The sequence below is a fragment of the Bos javanicus genome, chromosome 1, assembly GCF_032452875.1.
Source record: "Bos javanicus breed banteng chromosome 1, ARS-OSU_banteng_1.0, whole genome shotgun sequence".
Taxonomy (NCBI): domain Eukaryota; kingdom Metazoa; phylum Chordata; class Mammalia; order Artiodactyla; family Bovidae; genus Bos; species Bos javanicus.
In genome coordinates this window covers 42,299,766-42,315,829 of record NC_083868.1, presented here as the reverse complement: position 1 = coordinate 42,315,829, position 16,064 = coordinate 42,299,766, and the positions used below count along the sequence as shown (strand labels likewise).

The window sequence follows — 16,064 nt, the reverse complement described above, 5'->3', positions numbered from 1 at the left end:
TAGATCTGGTAAGTATGGCAGAGAGGAAAGACACATTTAGATAAGGGAAACGAACACATGTCATATTTGCCACAAATTTCATATCTGGTAAAATGAGTGTTGAAGCAGAGAGATAAATGGACAACAGGAATTTGTTACTTTATTCTTTACACTGGTGCCAGAGAATGTGTCAGGTCAACCTCAAGTTTAAAGGTACAAAGAATTCAGGTACCGATGTCATGTTCAGACATTTCACAAGCCCAGGGGTTTTATGTAATTATATAAATTTTTAACAGTATTAGCAAAATAGTCAGCATGCAGGATAGAAAATATAATGCGAACTCCATTTGAATTGCCATGGTCTTGGTCTTTCAATAATCTGAAAAAATGCCATTGTATTATGTTGAATAGTATGAAACTGCTATTACTATTACTAGCAATTTCACATGGTCAACCTACTAGTCTTAGTTATCTGTCTTTTAAACATATGTTGAGTATTTTCACTGCACTCAGGAAATGATAGTCTTTGAGAAAGTGGAAAAATGCCAGACCATTGTAATATAGAGACAAAACTCTGAGAAAACATAATATTATATTATTACAATTCTAATATTTGATGAAAGTAATAGTAATCGATTTAGTGTATATGAATCGTAAATAATTTGCTGAGGTAAAACTATATTGATGCAAAGTCTATGATGTGAACAAGGGTAATATGCATTTTAGACAGCATTTAAAATCTTTAAATAATTATTTGAATTAAATATATTCTTTCAAAGGAATATAGTTAAAAGTGTAAGGCCCAACTTTAACTAGAATGATTATCAGAAATGGTGAGGAAAAATGTGGAAATGCCATACCAGTGTCAGGAAAGGTGGTTTAATTATGGTATTCTTGATATAGAAATAGTATTTGAATTTACAATCTCCTAAGTGGACAATAAAGGTCCGTCTAGTCAAGGCTATGGTTTTTCCAGTGGTCATGTATGGATGTGAGAGTTGGACTGTGAAGAAAGCTGAGCACCGAAGAACTGATGCTTTTGAACTGTGGTGTTGGAGAAGAGTCTTGCGAGTCCCTTGGACTGCAAGGAGATCCAACCAGTCCATCCTAAAGGAGACCAGTCCTGGGTGTTCACTGGAAGGACTGATGCTGAGGCTGAAACTCCAATACTTTGGCCACCTCATGCAAAGAGTTGACTCATTAGAAAAGACCCTGATGCTGGGAGGGATTGGGGGCAGGAAGAGAAGGGAACAACAGAGGATGAGATGGCTGGATGGCATCACCAACTCGATGGACATGGGTTTGGGTGAACTCCAGGAGTTGGTGATGGACAGGGAGACCTGGCGTGCTGCGATTCATGGGGTCGCAAAGAGTCAGACACGACTGAGTGACTGAACTGAACTGAACTGAAGTGGACATCTGAATATAGTAACAAACCCAGCCCCACTTACTCAATGCTCATTCTTGAAATCAGGTCAAAAGTTGTAAACCCCGCTGCCATGAAGTTATTCTTATATTGCCCCATCTTTATAGAATCCAGCCAGTCACCGACTGTCACGAACAAAGGATATTCGGGAACTTCACCAGGGGAGTCTGGCATTCTATAAGGAAAAAAACAAACAAGCATGGAGACCATTTAAAAACCAGCTAAAGCAAAAAATACCCAACTTTATTTTTAATTTTTACAATATTCTTACTTCAAATGTTTCATCCTCCATAGAACTAGATTTAAAAATGTTCCATTATATTCAAATCAGCCACTTTTATCTGGTCAGTTTCGCTTGTCAGTTTCTTTTGTCTTTTCCTACTTTTTGCCACTACTACCTCTTATACTTGAGGTGTCTTTAGAAAACTTGTATCTTGCTAAAATCTCTTTACTTTTTTCTCTTGTATGAAATTGTACTTTCAAATTTGAAGAAAAGCCCCCCAAAAGCTAACTAGCCACAGGCTATTCACTTATACACTTTCTGACCTTCCATTGATTTCATGCCCTATTGCCTTTTTCACGTTTACTATGAGAGCCCCTTCTCTTTTTAATGGTGAATTTATAGGTTAAGGCCTCATTTATTCTCAAACATTCAACAAGAATTTATTATTTATTAAAAAGTAATTTCTGTTGTCACAGAGCTCAATTTCATGAATAAGATTTACATATATCCAAGCACAGGGTAATACAGCCAAAAGCACAGACGTTAATAAAACACAAAACTAAAGAAAATCAATGAAATTTGGGGTTAGCAAGAAAAAAGAATCTGCCACTGATGGGTCTTATAGTAAATGATATGGAAATTTGTGGGGCTTCCCAGGTGGCACTAGTGGTAAAGAACCCATCTGCCAATGCAGGAGTCTTAAGAGACTAAGGTTCAATCCCTGAGTTGGGAAGATCCCTTGCAAAAGGGCATGGCAACCCACTTCAGTATTCTTGCCTGGAGAATCCCACGGACAGAGGAACCTGGTGGGCTACAGTTCATAGGGTCCAAAGAGTCGGACATGACTCAAGTGACTTAGTTCACATGCATGGAAATCTGTATTTCTGTTCTTAAGATCTGATGCAAAGGGTATTTCAGTTGGGGATATTTTTGAAGTTTTAATATAAAAATAACATCAAAGTGTTATTTTGAAAAGGCTAGTGAATGTGTGTATATATAGATACATATGTGTATATACACAAAAGTAGTTTTATACAAGCTAAAGTGAGATAGAATAAAAGCAGAAATAACCTTAGAAATTATAGTAAAAAAAACTCAGAATTGTATATTTAAGACATTCTAATAATAAACTATATTGTTCACCTTACTGAAATACCTGAAAAATAATATTAAAAACATCTTGTATGGTGTTAAAAATAACTGATATGAATGCTTTTATAATAATAACAATAAATGTGCTTTAACATCCCTTTAGGATAATAAGTATATTATTTTGAAAATTATTAGGTCTAGAGTTTATATCAAATGATAAAGCAGTAACATTTTTTTATGTTTGGTGTTTGAGTCAATCAGTATTTTCTAAGTAATAAAAAATTTCCCACCACAAGTAAATTACTGAATTATTTTTATATTGAATATTGAAGGATAATCCAATTCTCATTTACTTTGCTTTTAATTTTTTATAAAGTTTAAAGGATAACAGAATCCACAGAGACTTAACTAGAGCCATTTAAAAATATTTATATTGTGAATATTTTATTATAATAGTTTTCAAATATTATTCATATTTGAACTATTTCATCTTAAAATACAAACTAATAACACAGGAGCATATATGATAAAACCATATGAATAAGAATTCCTCCACTAAAGCAAAATGGCATATGCAAGTTATATAAGCCTAAAATTGATTTGTGCTGAGGTTTGACAGAAAACAACAAAATTCTGTTAAGTAATTATCCTTCAATTAAAAATAAATTAATTAAAAAACTGAGAGTTGGAATTAAATTCTAAGGTCAATATATAAGGTGAAAATGGAAACTCTTGAACGACCAAAATTACCCTTTAAATCCTTTAAAAAGGCATAAAGGCAAAGCACTCGCTCAGTCGTGTCCGACTCTTTGCGACCCCGTGGACTGTAGCCTACCAGGCTCCTCCATCCGTGGGATTCTCCAGGCAAGAGTACTGGAGTGGGTTGCCATTTCCTTCTCCAGGAGATCTTCCCAACCCAGGGATCGAACCCAGGTCTCCCGAATTGCAGGCAGACGCTAAATGACCCTTAAATCACCAGAACCTGGATCTTTAAGGAGCACAAAAGCCAGAGATGTAATACATTGTCAAACAGCTTGTACACGGTATGACTCCTGAAGACCCTGAAAGTTGCCCCTTGGAATTATTTAGGACAAAGTTCCTACTAAAGACCTAAAATTCACTTCTGATTGTTCTTTGATTTTATATTGACTTCTATATTTCTGAACTGGATTCTAGCTGAAGATGGGCATGGGGTGAAGAAGGATGACAGGGAATTTCAGGGATTATTGCTCTTTCTACGTAACTAAAATCTGCATAAACTAAATGCACTTGTGATTTTGATTGTCCAGTGTTATTGTCCATTTGGAGTCTGGTGACACTTCATAGTGACTCCTTGTTACCAGTACTTAATTCTGTTACCATATTTCCTATTTTGGAGGCTGTTAAGTCACATTTTATTTTCCTGTACTAAAAATGGCAATGCTATTTGATTATGGACTGTTACATTCTAATCAATATCAGAATGATTCAAGACAAAGTTTAGTTATGTTCAAAAGTTGAAAGATATCATGGCATCTACCAACAGGCACTTTAACTGTCGCTATATTTCTTAGTTTACTAGAGGTGTTTATATTAATAAGAATTATCAAATAAAAGCTTACATATAAATAAGAATAAAGGTATCCATGACAAATAGAGTTAAACAGGGTTTTAAATTGTGGCATTTCTTTGTTTTTAGTATCCTAATGTGCAGTATGGATCCAGAAGAGGATTCAGAATAGCTTTTGCACTATTTTCCTATATTTTCTAATCAGTTTGCTATGGAACATATTTCAGACAATAGTGCTGTAGTAAGTTCACTGACCGAGTTTAATATCAAAATGACCAGGGTACACCTATTGCTAATTGTCATAAATAAAAACACGTACATTAGAAATCTGAATGTTCTATTTTTTTAAAAATTTTTTTATTTTTTGAATCTTCTATTTTAAAACACTGTGGCTCTCATGTCTTTTAATTACTCATCTTAGAAATCTGTTGAAACTGAACAAAATTAAAAGCATGTGTTCAGGTGTTTCCATTCATACTCCTATGTACCATTCTTGATGCACAGACATAGTCAGATGATTTCCACTTCTCTCTCCCGAGAGAACTCGAGTTTTCACAATTCATATAATTGGTGAGTGGAAATATTATTTGCTAATTTTATGTCCTTAAAGGACATAAAATATAGAAAGGTCATAGAAGGACATTCTGTATACTAAATGACTTAAATGGCTAATTTGTCTGTTGAAAAGCAGCCTCTGTTTGCTCTTAGACTGTTTCAATACTGTAATTCCTGTTCCCTCCACACATCTTTAGTAACCCATTTACTCTTTGGCCTTTATACAACTGCATTGGCAGTTGATTTAGTAAGGTCAAGGTCCCCGCATTGTTCACAGCCACTGTGCAATAACTTTTCTTTCACCTTATCTTATAATGACGTTGAAAAAATGCTGTTATTTTCTGGCTTTGAGGGCTGGGTACCATCACCCTCACATGAATTCTCTGGAATATTACCTAATAAACAATAAATGCCCTTTCTTATCAACCATGTACAATGATAAATTCAGTCTGCTATTTGCTGAGCATGTAGAAATTTCTGCTATTTGGTGATTAGTGGGAGCTGTCCACCTGAGAAATGTCTTTACAGCAAAACCTGCAGCTACATAAAAAAAGTACATATTGTAGAACAGAAGGTCAAAGGTCTACTACTTTCTTCAGAAAAATGAGGAGGGAGCAGAATTAGAGGAAATTCTACCAGGTATAAATTATGGTCAATTTAGATCAGAGAAAGGACTGGCGTATAGCTAAAAGAGGTAATGGTATAGTTTAAGGTACAATAAACATATTCTCAGTACATCTAAATATGTAAAAATTAATAGCACTGATAGAGCTGAAAAGTTTTTACTCTAACAAGCCCTTTGAGTTTGTAATAGTACTGGTATTTTAATTTAGAAAGTTCTTAGGTTATCAGGAGGTATCAAACTACCATTAAAAAGCAGGGAGGTTTTTCTCCTCAAACCTTTTCCATATTTTACATTCATCATGTAAATATAAAAGTAATAAATCCATGGTTCAAGGAAAGTTATACTTTGAGAAACACTATTCCAAGGCAGGATCTTATTTTAATATGAAACTACCACATTCTTAAAGGCTTTTCTCCCTTTACCACTCTAACAAAACTTCTTCCTTTCTAGTTTTTACCTTTATATATTAGCAGAGGTCTACAGATAGTGTCCATTCTATTTGTATTGCTGTATTTCATATGTTGATGAATATTTTCCATGTTTCAATGGTCTTCATAGCTCATTTTCATGTGAGTATATAATATTCTATGTTTTGATGGTTAATAATTTGTTAATTCCCTGAGTTAGACTCTTATATTGCTATCAATCTTATTAAATTTATTAGAGATGATTATGTAATTATAGAGCATGTATCTTTATGCTTCAGTTGAATTATTTCCTTGGGAAAAGCCCCATAAGATGGAAGAATTTTAAGAGTCAATTAAAACTCCCTGAGGGCAGGAATCATATCTCATATCTCTTTTTATTTTCTGTAAGCCTTAGCATAATGCTGAAAGTACTAAAAGAATTCATTAAATAAGTGATGATTAAGATTTGAATATCCTCTGCAGAAAGGTTTGGTCCATGACCTAATGTGATGTATGATGAAGAATCTATTTTCATTTAACTCATTAAATGGAATAGTAAGAATCTATTGCTAAAATGGTCATCCTATTAATGAATATGCTGTTTATTTAGATTACTCCTTGTATCGCAAAAATGTTTGTTTATGTCTGTCTTTATAGGTTTCAACCCTGAATATTCACTGGAAAGACTGATGCTGAAGCTGAAGCTCCAATACATTGGCCTCTTGATGTGAAGAGCCAACTCACTGGAAAAGTCTCTTATGCTGGGAAAGATTGAAGGCAGGAGGAGAAGGGGATGACAGAGGACGAGATGGTTGGATGGCATCACTGACTCAATGGGTTTGAGAAAACTCTGGGAGACAGTGAAGGACAGGGAAGCCTGGCATGCTGCATTCCATGGGGTTGCAAAGAGTCGGACACAACTTATCAACTAAACAACAATAGATTTCAGTAGAGTGAAGGATAGGAAATTAAAGGCGAGTGAGACAGCAAAGGGTTAGGGGACCTAGGATCACAACAACATTTACTTTATTCAGTATCACTAATTTTACATGAGTTTTTCATCTCATGACCAAGGGACTACACTTCACATTATTTAGTGAATCCATAACACAATCTGGCTTCCCTCATACTCAGTTGGTAAAGAATCTGCCTGCAATGCAGGAGACTCGGATTAGATTCCAGGGTTGGGAAGGTCCCCTGGAGAAGGAAATGGCAATGACTCCAGTGTTCTTGCCTGGAGAATCTTATGTACAGAGGCAGGCTACTGTCCATGGGTCGCAAGAGTCAGACACAACTTAGAGACTAAACCGCCACCACATAAAGCAATCTACTACACACACTACCTACCTATCTTTTGAAGGAAGAATTTATCTAATTAGATAAAAAAGGAAAACACTGCCCTCCCTATAATTAGGCCTGTCAACTTGAAAACAAGTTCAATTAATGAAAACTTTTGATATTCTTTAAAAATTTTAGAGTGTGATTTTGCACAAGAGGTTATAAAAATCCTAAGTGCATAGAACCATGCCATAAATCTTGTGACTATTGCATGCTTGTGAGCAGTATCTTTTGTGAGCAGTATCTTTTGTGAGCAGTATCCAAATAATCTGACTCTCCACAGTGCTAAATTGGGAGCATGATTTTTTTTGTCAGCCTTTTATTTTCAGTAAGTCATCAGGTTTTTTTATTGACATTATTTAATTCTCATAATAAGGCTAATAACTGGTAAAAAGTATGAAGGAATGAAATTCAAAGCAAATTTGAAAATTATGTTGTTCAGTTTAAAATTAGAGATATGTTTGAATATTAGGAAGGATAGATACAGGGTAGAAATAATATTGTTTAAATATTTCCCACATTCTGAGTAGAGTTCTTAGCATATGGTCACTACACTCTGAGTAACATCACTGGACCTCAAGGAAAGTCCATTTTTTATATGTAAATAATTCCCCGATGGCTCAGTGAGTAAAGAATTGGTGTGCAATGCAGGAGACAGGAGACTCAGGTTCGATTCCTGGGTTGGGAAGATCTTTTGGCGAAGGAAATGGCTACCCACTCCAGTATTCTCGCCTGGAAAATCCCATGGACAGAGGAGCCTGGTAGGCTACATTCCATGGGGTTGCAAAGAGTTAGACTTGACTGAACAACTAAGTACACACAGAGGGACAGAAATAGATTTCATTTCATATGTCAACAACAATTCATTGCCAGTGGTAATCAAAATGTGGTCTTAAAAAGGATACAGAGGCAGCATCTGGGCTCTGTGAGAAAGTAATATTTGCCATAACAAGGAAAAGAAGCAGAGCAGATATTTGCCAACACTGGAAAAATTCAATCTACAAAAATGCCTGAGGATGTAATTCTGGAACTATGTTGCTGCTACATTTTCGTCATTTCTGTATTTTGTTATAGTTACTATTTTCTTTTTTCAAGTAATGTTCTTCAAGTGGCTGAGCACTGCAAGAGGATGTTGAAGGAATATATAGACAATATGCTTCCTTCTTATTTCCATGACTGAGGGCATATTTATGTTCTATATCCTTGTATTTTCTTAGCAGAACATAAAATAACGGGTTGTGCACTGCTACAAATTCTTTTTGGAACTTTTATACACTTCACCTATGAAGTCTGAGAAGTCCAGATAAAATTTATCTGGAGATGCAAAAATGTATCTGTTTTCCAATAAGTATATTTCTGAAACTGAAGTACTGGAAATAATCTTACAATTTAGGATGACTGTATACTCTGTAGTGGAAAGAACAGGCTTTGCAGTTGGTAGCTCTCACTCAAATTCCTGACTCAATAATTACCTGCTGTGTGTTGTTGTTGTTCAGTCACTCAGTTGTGTTTGACTCTTTGCAACTCCATGGACTGCAGCATGCCAGGCTTTCCTGTCTATCACCAACTCCTGGAGCTTGCTCAAACTCATCTCCAATGGGTCCATGATGCCATCCAACCACTCATCCTCTGTCATCCCCTTCTCCTCCTGCCTTCAGTCTTTCCCAGCATCAGGGTCTTTTCCAATGAGTCAGCTCTTTGCATCAGGTGGCCAAACCACTGGAGCTTCAGCTTCAGCATCAGTCCTTCCAGTGAATATTCAGGGTTGATTTCCTTTCAGATTGACTGGTTTAATCTCCCGGCAGTCTGAGAGACTCTCAAGAGCCTTCTCCCACATCACAGTTCAAAAGCATCAATTCTTTGGCACTCAGCCTTCTTTATGGTCCAACTCTTGCATCCATTTATGACTACTGGAAAAACCATAGCTCTGACTATATGGACCTTTGTTGGCAAAGTAATGTGTCTGCTCTGCTTTTCAATACGCTGTCTAGGTTTGTCATAGCTTTTCTTCCAAGGAGCAAGCATCTTTTAAATTCATGCCTGCAGTCACCATGTGCAGTGATTTTGGAGCCCAGGAAAACAAAGTCTGTCACTGTTTTCATTATTTCCCCAGCTATTTGTCATGATCTTAGTTTTTTGAATGTTGAGTTTTAAGGCAGCTTTTTCACTCTTCTCTTTCACTTCATCAAGAGGCTCTTAGTTCCTCTTCGCTTTCTGCCATAAGGGTGGTGTCATCTGCATATCTGAGGTTATTGATATTTCTCCTGGCAAGCTTGATTCCAGCTTGTGCTTCATCCAGCCCAGCATTTTGCATGATGTACTCTGCATATAGGTTAAATAAGCAGGGTGACAATATACAGCCTTGACATACTCCTTTCCAGATTTGGAACCAGTCTGTCGTTCCATGTCCAGTTCTAACTGTTGTTTCTTGACCTGCATACAGGTTTCTCAGGAGGCAGGTTAGATGGTCTGGTATTCCCATCTCTTTAAGAATTTTCCACAGTTTTTTTTAATCCACACAGTCAAAGGCTTTGGTGTAGTCAATGAAGCACTGACTTCTCATTTCAATTCCAGAAATGAGAATTTCTGGAATTCTCTTGCTTTTATTATGATCCAACAGATGCTGGTAATTTGATCTCTGGTTCCTCTGCCTTTTCTAAATCCAGCTTGAAGATCTGGAAATTCTTGGTTCACGTACTGTTGAAGCCTGGCTTGTAGAATTTTGAGCACTACTTTGCTAGTGTGTGAAATGAATGCAATTGTGCAGTGGTTTGAACATTCTTTGGCATTGCCTTTCTTTGGGACTGGAATGAAAACTGACCTTTTCCAGTCCTATAGCCACTGCTGAGTTTTCCAAATTTGCTGTGTACCCTTGGGAAATTTAGCCTCTTTTGAGTCTCTGATTTCTCACATGAAGGATGGAGATAAAAACAGGATTAAATGACATGACAGATAAACATGCCTAGTACAACGACTGGCTCATAGTAGGTTCTCAACAAGCAGCAGTAATAATTACTGTTGATAATGATGATAGTCATTTCTATCAGTATTAGTATTGATATTAGCATCAGTATTATTATCATATTGTGTCAACAGTTCATGTGAGTTGAATTTAGATTTTCTAATGGGTAGAAGTTTCACATTTCCTGATTAATACTTAATAGTCTGTCTTTCATCCACAAAGCTTTGCTTATCACTCAATTGCATTGGTTTTGGCCAGCCTGTGATTTCTCTGTCATGAGAAACAACATTATAAGTACTAGTTATAAAAATTAAACAGAATAAGTTGTCCATTACTTGGTTTATAAACAATTTAACAAGTGGGAATTATGGACAGCCTAGGCAGCACTTAGCAAGATGTTTTAAAAAATGTATGGAAGCATTTATATCAAATTGTTGAAAGTTATTGCCCTCAGAAGATAGCATTATAGGTGCTTTATTAATCGGATGGAAGGAGGTAGTACCATTTAGCCTTATAATGTTTACTTGAAGTTCTCTAAAGCAGATAATATTGATTTGAGCTTTCCCCTACCTTCATCGTTCATACATCACTAGAAATCAAGTGCTTGAAAGTTCAACAGTTGACTTACATGTACCGAGGCAAGTGGTGGTTCCAGTTCCTAAGAACTTAAATATTATTAAATCCTTAACTATGGCCCAGCAGGTAATGAGAGTATTCCTTTCTGCATTGGCTTGGGTGAAATATGATCTCTGTCATGGACTGGTCCATCTGGTCAAATGCTGCCTTATTCTGAATGCTACCTTATAGCTGATGCTTTCAAGGAGCCCATAATCTGTAAAATTATCAGTGACATTCTGGTGATCTGGCACAGGGACTGGAAGAAAGCGCTATTTTCCTATTGCACTGCAGCATTGTCCAAAATGGCACTGGCCAGCTTGGTAGGTTCTGGTGTCTAGAGGAAACAGGGCTAGAGCTTGAAGAGGTTGGAGAGTGAGTGTGTAGGACAATGTGGGTGGTGTGAGTGACAGCCACTTTGTACTATTGAACTATTGGGCCCCAGATGTAATTCTGGATCCCATGGTAATATGCTTGCTTGGGGTTGAGAGTAACTTTAAGATTGATCCTGAGGGTCAGGGGAAAGGGAATAGGGGTGTTTCAAGGGGCCTGGCCAGGCACTGCTCCTATTGCCATTCTCTATGGAGCCTTGGCCTCAAGCTGGGTCTTTCTCCCTGGGGCTGGGGATCATGTGAAAGCTACAGATACTTTGAAAGGAAGTTATAAGGTATCATTGTATTGTGAATGAAAGTGAAGCTACCTTGAAATTCATTCATGAGAGGATAACTGCTTATATTACTAAGGGACTTTCTCAAATTATTTTTTACAATCAATTGGATTTAAGTCTATACTTATAATATCACTGCTGCTGCTGCTGCTGCTAAGTCGATTCAGTCGTGTCCGACTCTGTGCGACCCCAGAGACGGCAGCCCACCAGGCTCCCCCGTCCCTGGGATTCTCCAGGCAAGAACATTGGAGTGGGTTGCCATTTCCTTCTCCAATGCGTGAAAGTGAAAAGTGAAAGTGAAGTTGCTCAGTCGTGTCCGACTCCTAGCAACCCCATGGACTGCAGCCTCATCTATATATCCATATACTTTCTTGAGTAGGAGAGAAAGCAAGAAGACTGGGGATTTCACAGAGCTCTGAATACTCCCATGGGGGTGTGTCAGGCACAAAAAAGTCAGCATTATTTGGAATGGCTGTTTCAAATAATAAAAGCCTTCTCTGACCAATGATATTTTCTATTGGGTATACTGTCTTTTGAAAGAAAAATTAATGTTTATGAAATTTCCAGTATCACTCATATAAAATTATTAAGCTGTGGGTTTCAGCCTTCCTCCTCCCTGTTCATCACCTTAATTTTTTTCCCCTATTACTACACTGTCAAGAGAACAGATAAAAGCTTCTTGGGTGAATTCTTGAGAAAAAAAGCAATTAGAGTGGAATAAAAACCATGGGGACGTAGTGGGTGAGAGAGTTATGTCAGTGCAGGAATGTGAGAGACACTTGGAAGGAGGGGGATCGTAGAGAAAGAGGTACAGGAGAGTTTAATAGGAGCTGTTGTGGATTATACTCTTAGACGCTTTCACCTTTGAGAGGTACATGGCAGGACAGACTGCAATTCTATGCTCTATCACATCTCCTTAGTCCAACATCACTTGGCGAAGGGAGACTAGGCTTTGGAATTTTTGGGGTGGAGGGGCAATGTCACGGCTTTGTAAGCATAAAACAAACCAGGCATCCTGTTGCTAACACTGCCGTCCTTCAACCTACCACATCTCTTTTCCCCAGGCAGTCTCAGTGCTCTAGGATCAGGGTGGGTGGATGGCACTGGGAGTGAGGGGGTAGAAACTGGTAACTCACTCATGCTGCTTTGAAAACAAGAATGCTGAAAAACGGTTCAGGCATGATACCTGTATAACTCTGGTTCCTTTTGTTTCCCAACAAAAGTACACTGAGAGCAAAGTCTGTAGCATATATATCTTTGTCAGAAACAAGGAGAGCAAATCAGTCAGAAAGACTTCCAATTGGATCCCCAAAGATTAGAGTTTAGAACTCAATTAAAACTGCTGCTGCTGCTGCTAAGTCGCTTCAGTCGTGTCCGACTCTGTGCGACCCCACAGATGGCAGCCCAACAGGCTCCGCCTTCCCTGGGATTCTCCAGGCAAGAATACGGGAGTAGGTTGCCATTTCCTTTTCCAATGCATGACAGTGAAAAGTGAAAGTGAAGTCGCTCAGTTGTGTCCAACTCTCAGCGACCTCATGGACTGCAGCCCACCAGGCTTCTCCATCCATGGGATTTTCCAGGCAAGAGTACTGGAGTGGGGTGCCATAAACTGCTAACTTTCTATAAAGCCCAGTTCCTGGCCTGCCTGTGATGGGCCATCACGGAGCCTGCCTTTCTCTGGCCTTACTGCACACACCCCGTTAAACCACAATGCCTAACCCTCAGATACCAGCCCTCATATGGACTTTAGCTCTGGATCATTTGTACTTTGTGGTATCTTCTTATCTTAGATTCTTTATCATTATTTTCCAAATATTATGAACATTTATTATCTTGGAAAAGCAGGGAAGAATTCTTTTTTTCAGTCTGCTTTTCTTCAAAAAGAAAGCTCTTACCTGCCTGCTTCTACAGTCATAGAACAGTCAGAGAGTTCCACTGGCGGGCACTGGCTGTGGAGTCCATTCACCCTGTAGCGCAAGATGCCCAGATTAAATCATTTCAGACTCAATCCACATCCTAGCAGCGCTTTCTCCCCAACATTAAAGCATACTTGTCTCTTCAATAAAACATATAAAAACAAAGCCCATGAAACACTTTCTCCAACTACTTCTCTTTCTCTTCAGAGACGGATTTTCTGAGAAACCAGTACTGGACGTGGTACTTTGTATTGTTCGTCTCTCTGACCTCACGTTCATTCCTCCCCCATTGAGTCTGTCTTACACAACGTTACTGAAAATGCACTTGCAAAGGCCACCCGTGCATTCCTAAGTGCATAGTTGTTAAATCCAATGGACACACTTTGTTTTTATCTTACTGGTGCTTTGTGGAGGCTGGGACACTAAACTCCTTGGAACTGTTTCCCTTTCTGGCTTCTATGGATACTGTTCCTTCCTACTTTCCTCATTACCTGTCTGATTGTTTTTTCTCTGTCTCCTTTGCATACTTTTCTCCAGGTCAGTTCTTAACTCTTGGTGTTCCAGAGGGTGACATTCTTCCTGTTTCTTTGCCCTGACCTTTCCTAGTTGGGCTTGCTACAAACATTTGACAGCCCCTGCTTCCAGTCTTGTTCCTTGTTTTACACTTTCAGTTTAAATCAGCCCTGGAGTGATGTTTCAGAAATGCAAATGTGATCAGGCTGTTCTCTTGCTTAAAATCCTTCAAGGGCTGCCCATTGCTTTTATGATAAAATCCAAAGTGGCACCCCCACCCTACCCTCACCACTCCAGCTTCCTGTGCTGGACTGCTTGAGGGAAGACGGCTAGAGTAATAGTTTAATCTCTAGCTATTTCATGCTTGGCTTCACTTTACTGAGGCTGCCAATTAATGATTTAGAGGTGAACTCTTCTGCGCTCTGCTGTGAACTGAGGCTTGTTTTGAGGAGTCCTTGAAGAGCCTTTGGCCTCATTGTCACTCAAACTGGCATTGACTTGAACTTCTGACCTAAAGCTGAACATCTGCATAGCCCATTGGCCATCTCCTGAGTCAGGAAAGTAAGCTTTGAACGTGCTTTGGTTATGTTTAAGTCCAATTTGGTCTAAATTCAGAAATGTATTTTCAACTTGATAGTGTTTTAAATGTAGTACGTTCAGACATAGATGGTAGTGTGTTTTTTTTTTTTCCCCTTCTACTCGCCCTCTTATAATTGCTTTTCAGAGAGAAGTGAGTAGATCTTCTCAAGTCTACTGACTTTTATAAAATGGGAGATGAACTCTTTCATTTTCTTGTCTTGTCATCTGTCTTTTTCTGGTTTTAGCAATGGAAAGTAACAACAGCTGGATGTGATCATATCAGCAGGAAACATCCTTGCTCCTGACTGATTCACAAATTGCCCCTGTCTTGCTTGCCATTTCAAATAGAGGGACAGAATACTGAATGGACATGAAAATTAAAGAGGCTGCACACACACACACACACACACACACACACACACATGCACACACACATTCTACTTATAAGGAAAAATCAGTAAATCAAGAAAGGAATTATAAATACTATAGACCCACACAGGGAAAAGTATTTAAAAAGGGATTCATAAAGATTAGATATAGAGAAACAGAAAGGGGGAAACTGCTTTCTTGTGGAAAAAAATCATTTAAAAAATGTTAATAAATTGCTTTTTCAGCTGATAAATATGGCTTACATAAAATATCCTAAAAAGTACACAACCAAGACAGTTATCAAGGCAAACTTTCTCCTCTTTACCTGTTAGTCTTGTCTGCAGCCTGAAAGAAATCATGATTGTCAAGGGAAAAAATCAACATTATGCGTCTTACACAAGGATGTCCTCTACCAGGGTGTGAAGGGCACTGGGATTGCGGATCAGTTTGTCAAGGAAGCTGACAATGTCAGTAAATTTTGGTCTGTGATTTCTCTCCTTCTGCCAGCAGTGGAGCATCAGCTGGTGTAGAGATGCCGGACAGCCCATGGGAGCTGGTAGTCTGTAACCTTCTTCAATGGACAGGATGACCTAAATGCAAACATACACAGTTATCCTCTTACTTCTGGGGACAAACAATACATACACTAAGTTATAATTCCCTTTATACAGGAAGTGGAAACCAAAACATTGGTAAGCATGAAAACTACTTGTGAGTGCATGTAGTCTAGACAAGGATAAATACAAAAAATGTGATCAAGAATTACAAGTATCTTCATAGCATCTGCTGACTCCTCTTGAGAGGAAAAATATGTTTTTTAAACTTGTGGCATAGAGATGAGAGGTTAAATTTCATCACAATGTCCAGAAATAGTTTTTGTGTGATTTAGCTGGAATGTCTCAAAACCCAATTAGGACATCAGAAAGTCAGCCTAATATGGATGCATTTAGTAAAAACCGTATGTGACAAATGTTATAAGTAAAATTGTACTTCCTAAATTCCTGAATCACTTTTTATTCTTTTATAATAATGTCAGTGCATATTCTTTTTGCAGCCATCCTTCCTTCTTTCTTCTTTATTTGCCATTTAATTCCTCTTCACTTACTTCTGGCTTTCCCCTAGTCTCACACTGACATGATTATGAAGTCCTTCCAGAATTTCTAAGGTAATTTAATCTTCAAAATGCTATCAGTGTTCAGTTTAAGACCACAGAGCAACAGGACATTTAGCCTGAGTATCCTCTGGGCTA

At 38.0% G+C, this 16,064-nt stretch overlaps 1 protein-coding gene across 11 annotated transcripts in view; it reads right to left on the bottom strand.

Moving 5' to 3' along the window:
- Positions 1-16,064, bottom strand: part of EPHA6 (EPH receptor A6) — a 1,025,466-nt gene that overhangs the window by 13,711 nt on the left and 995,691 nt on the right. For all 11 annotated transcript variants that reach the window (XM_061435761.1, XM_061435945.1, XM_061435852.1 and 8 more), the window contains 3 exons: positions 15,212-15,405; positions 13,334-13,405; positions 1,431-1,580 (listed from right to left, as the gene is read on the bottom strand). In XM_061435761.1, the coding sequence (XP_061291745.1) occupies positions 1,431-1,580; positions 13,334-13,405; positions 15,212-15,405 (416 nt within the window). The remainder of the gene's footprint in view (positions 1-1,430; positions 1,581-13,333; positions 13,406-15,211; positions 15,406-16,064) is intronic.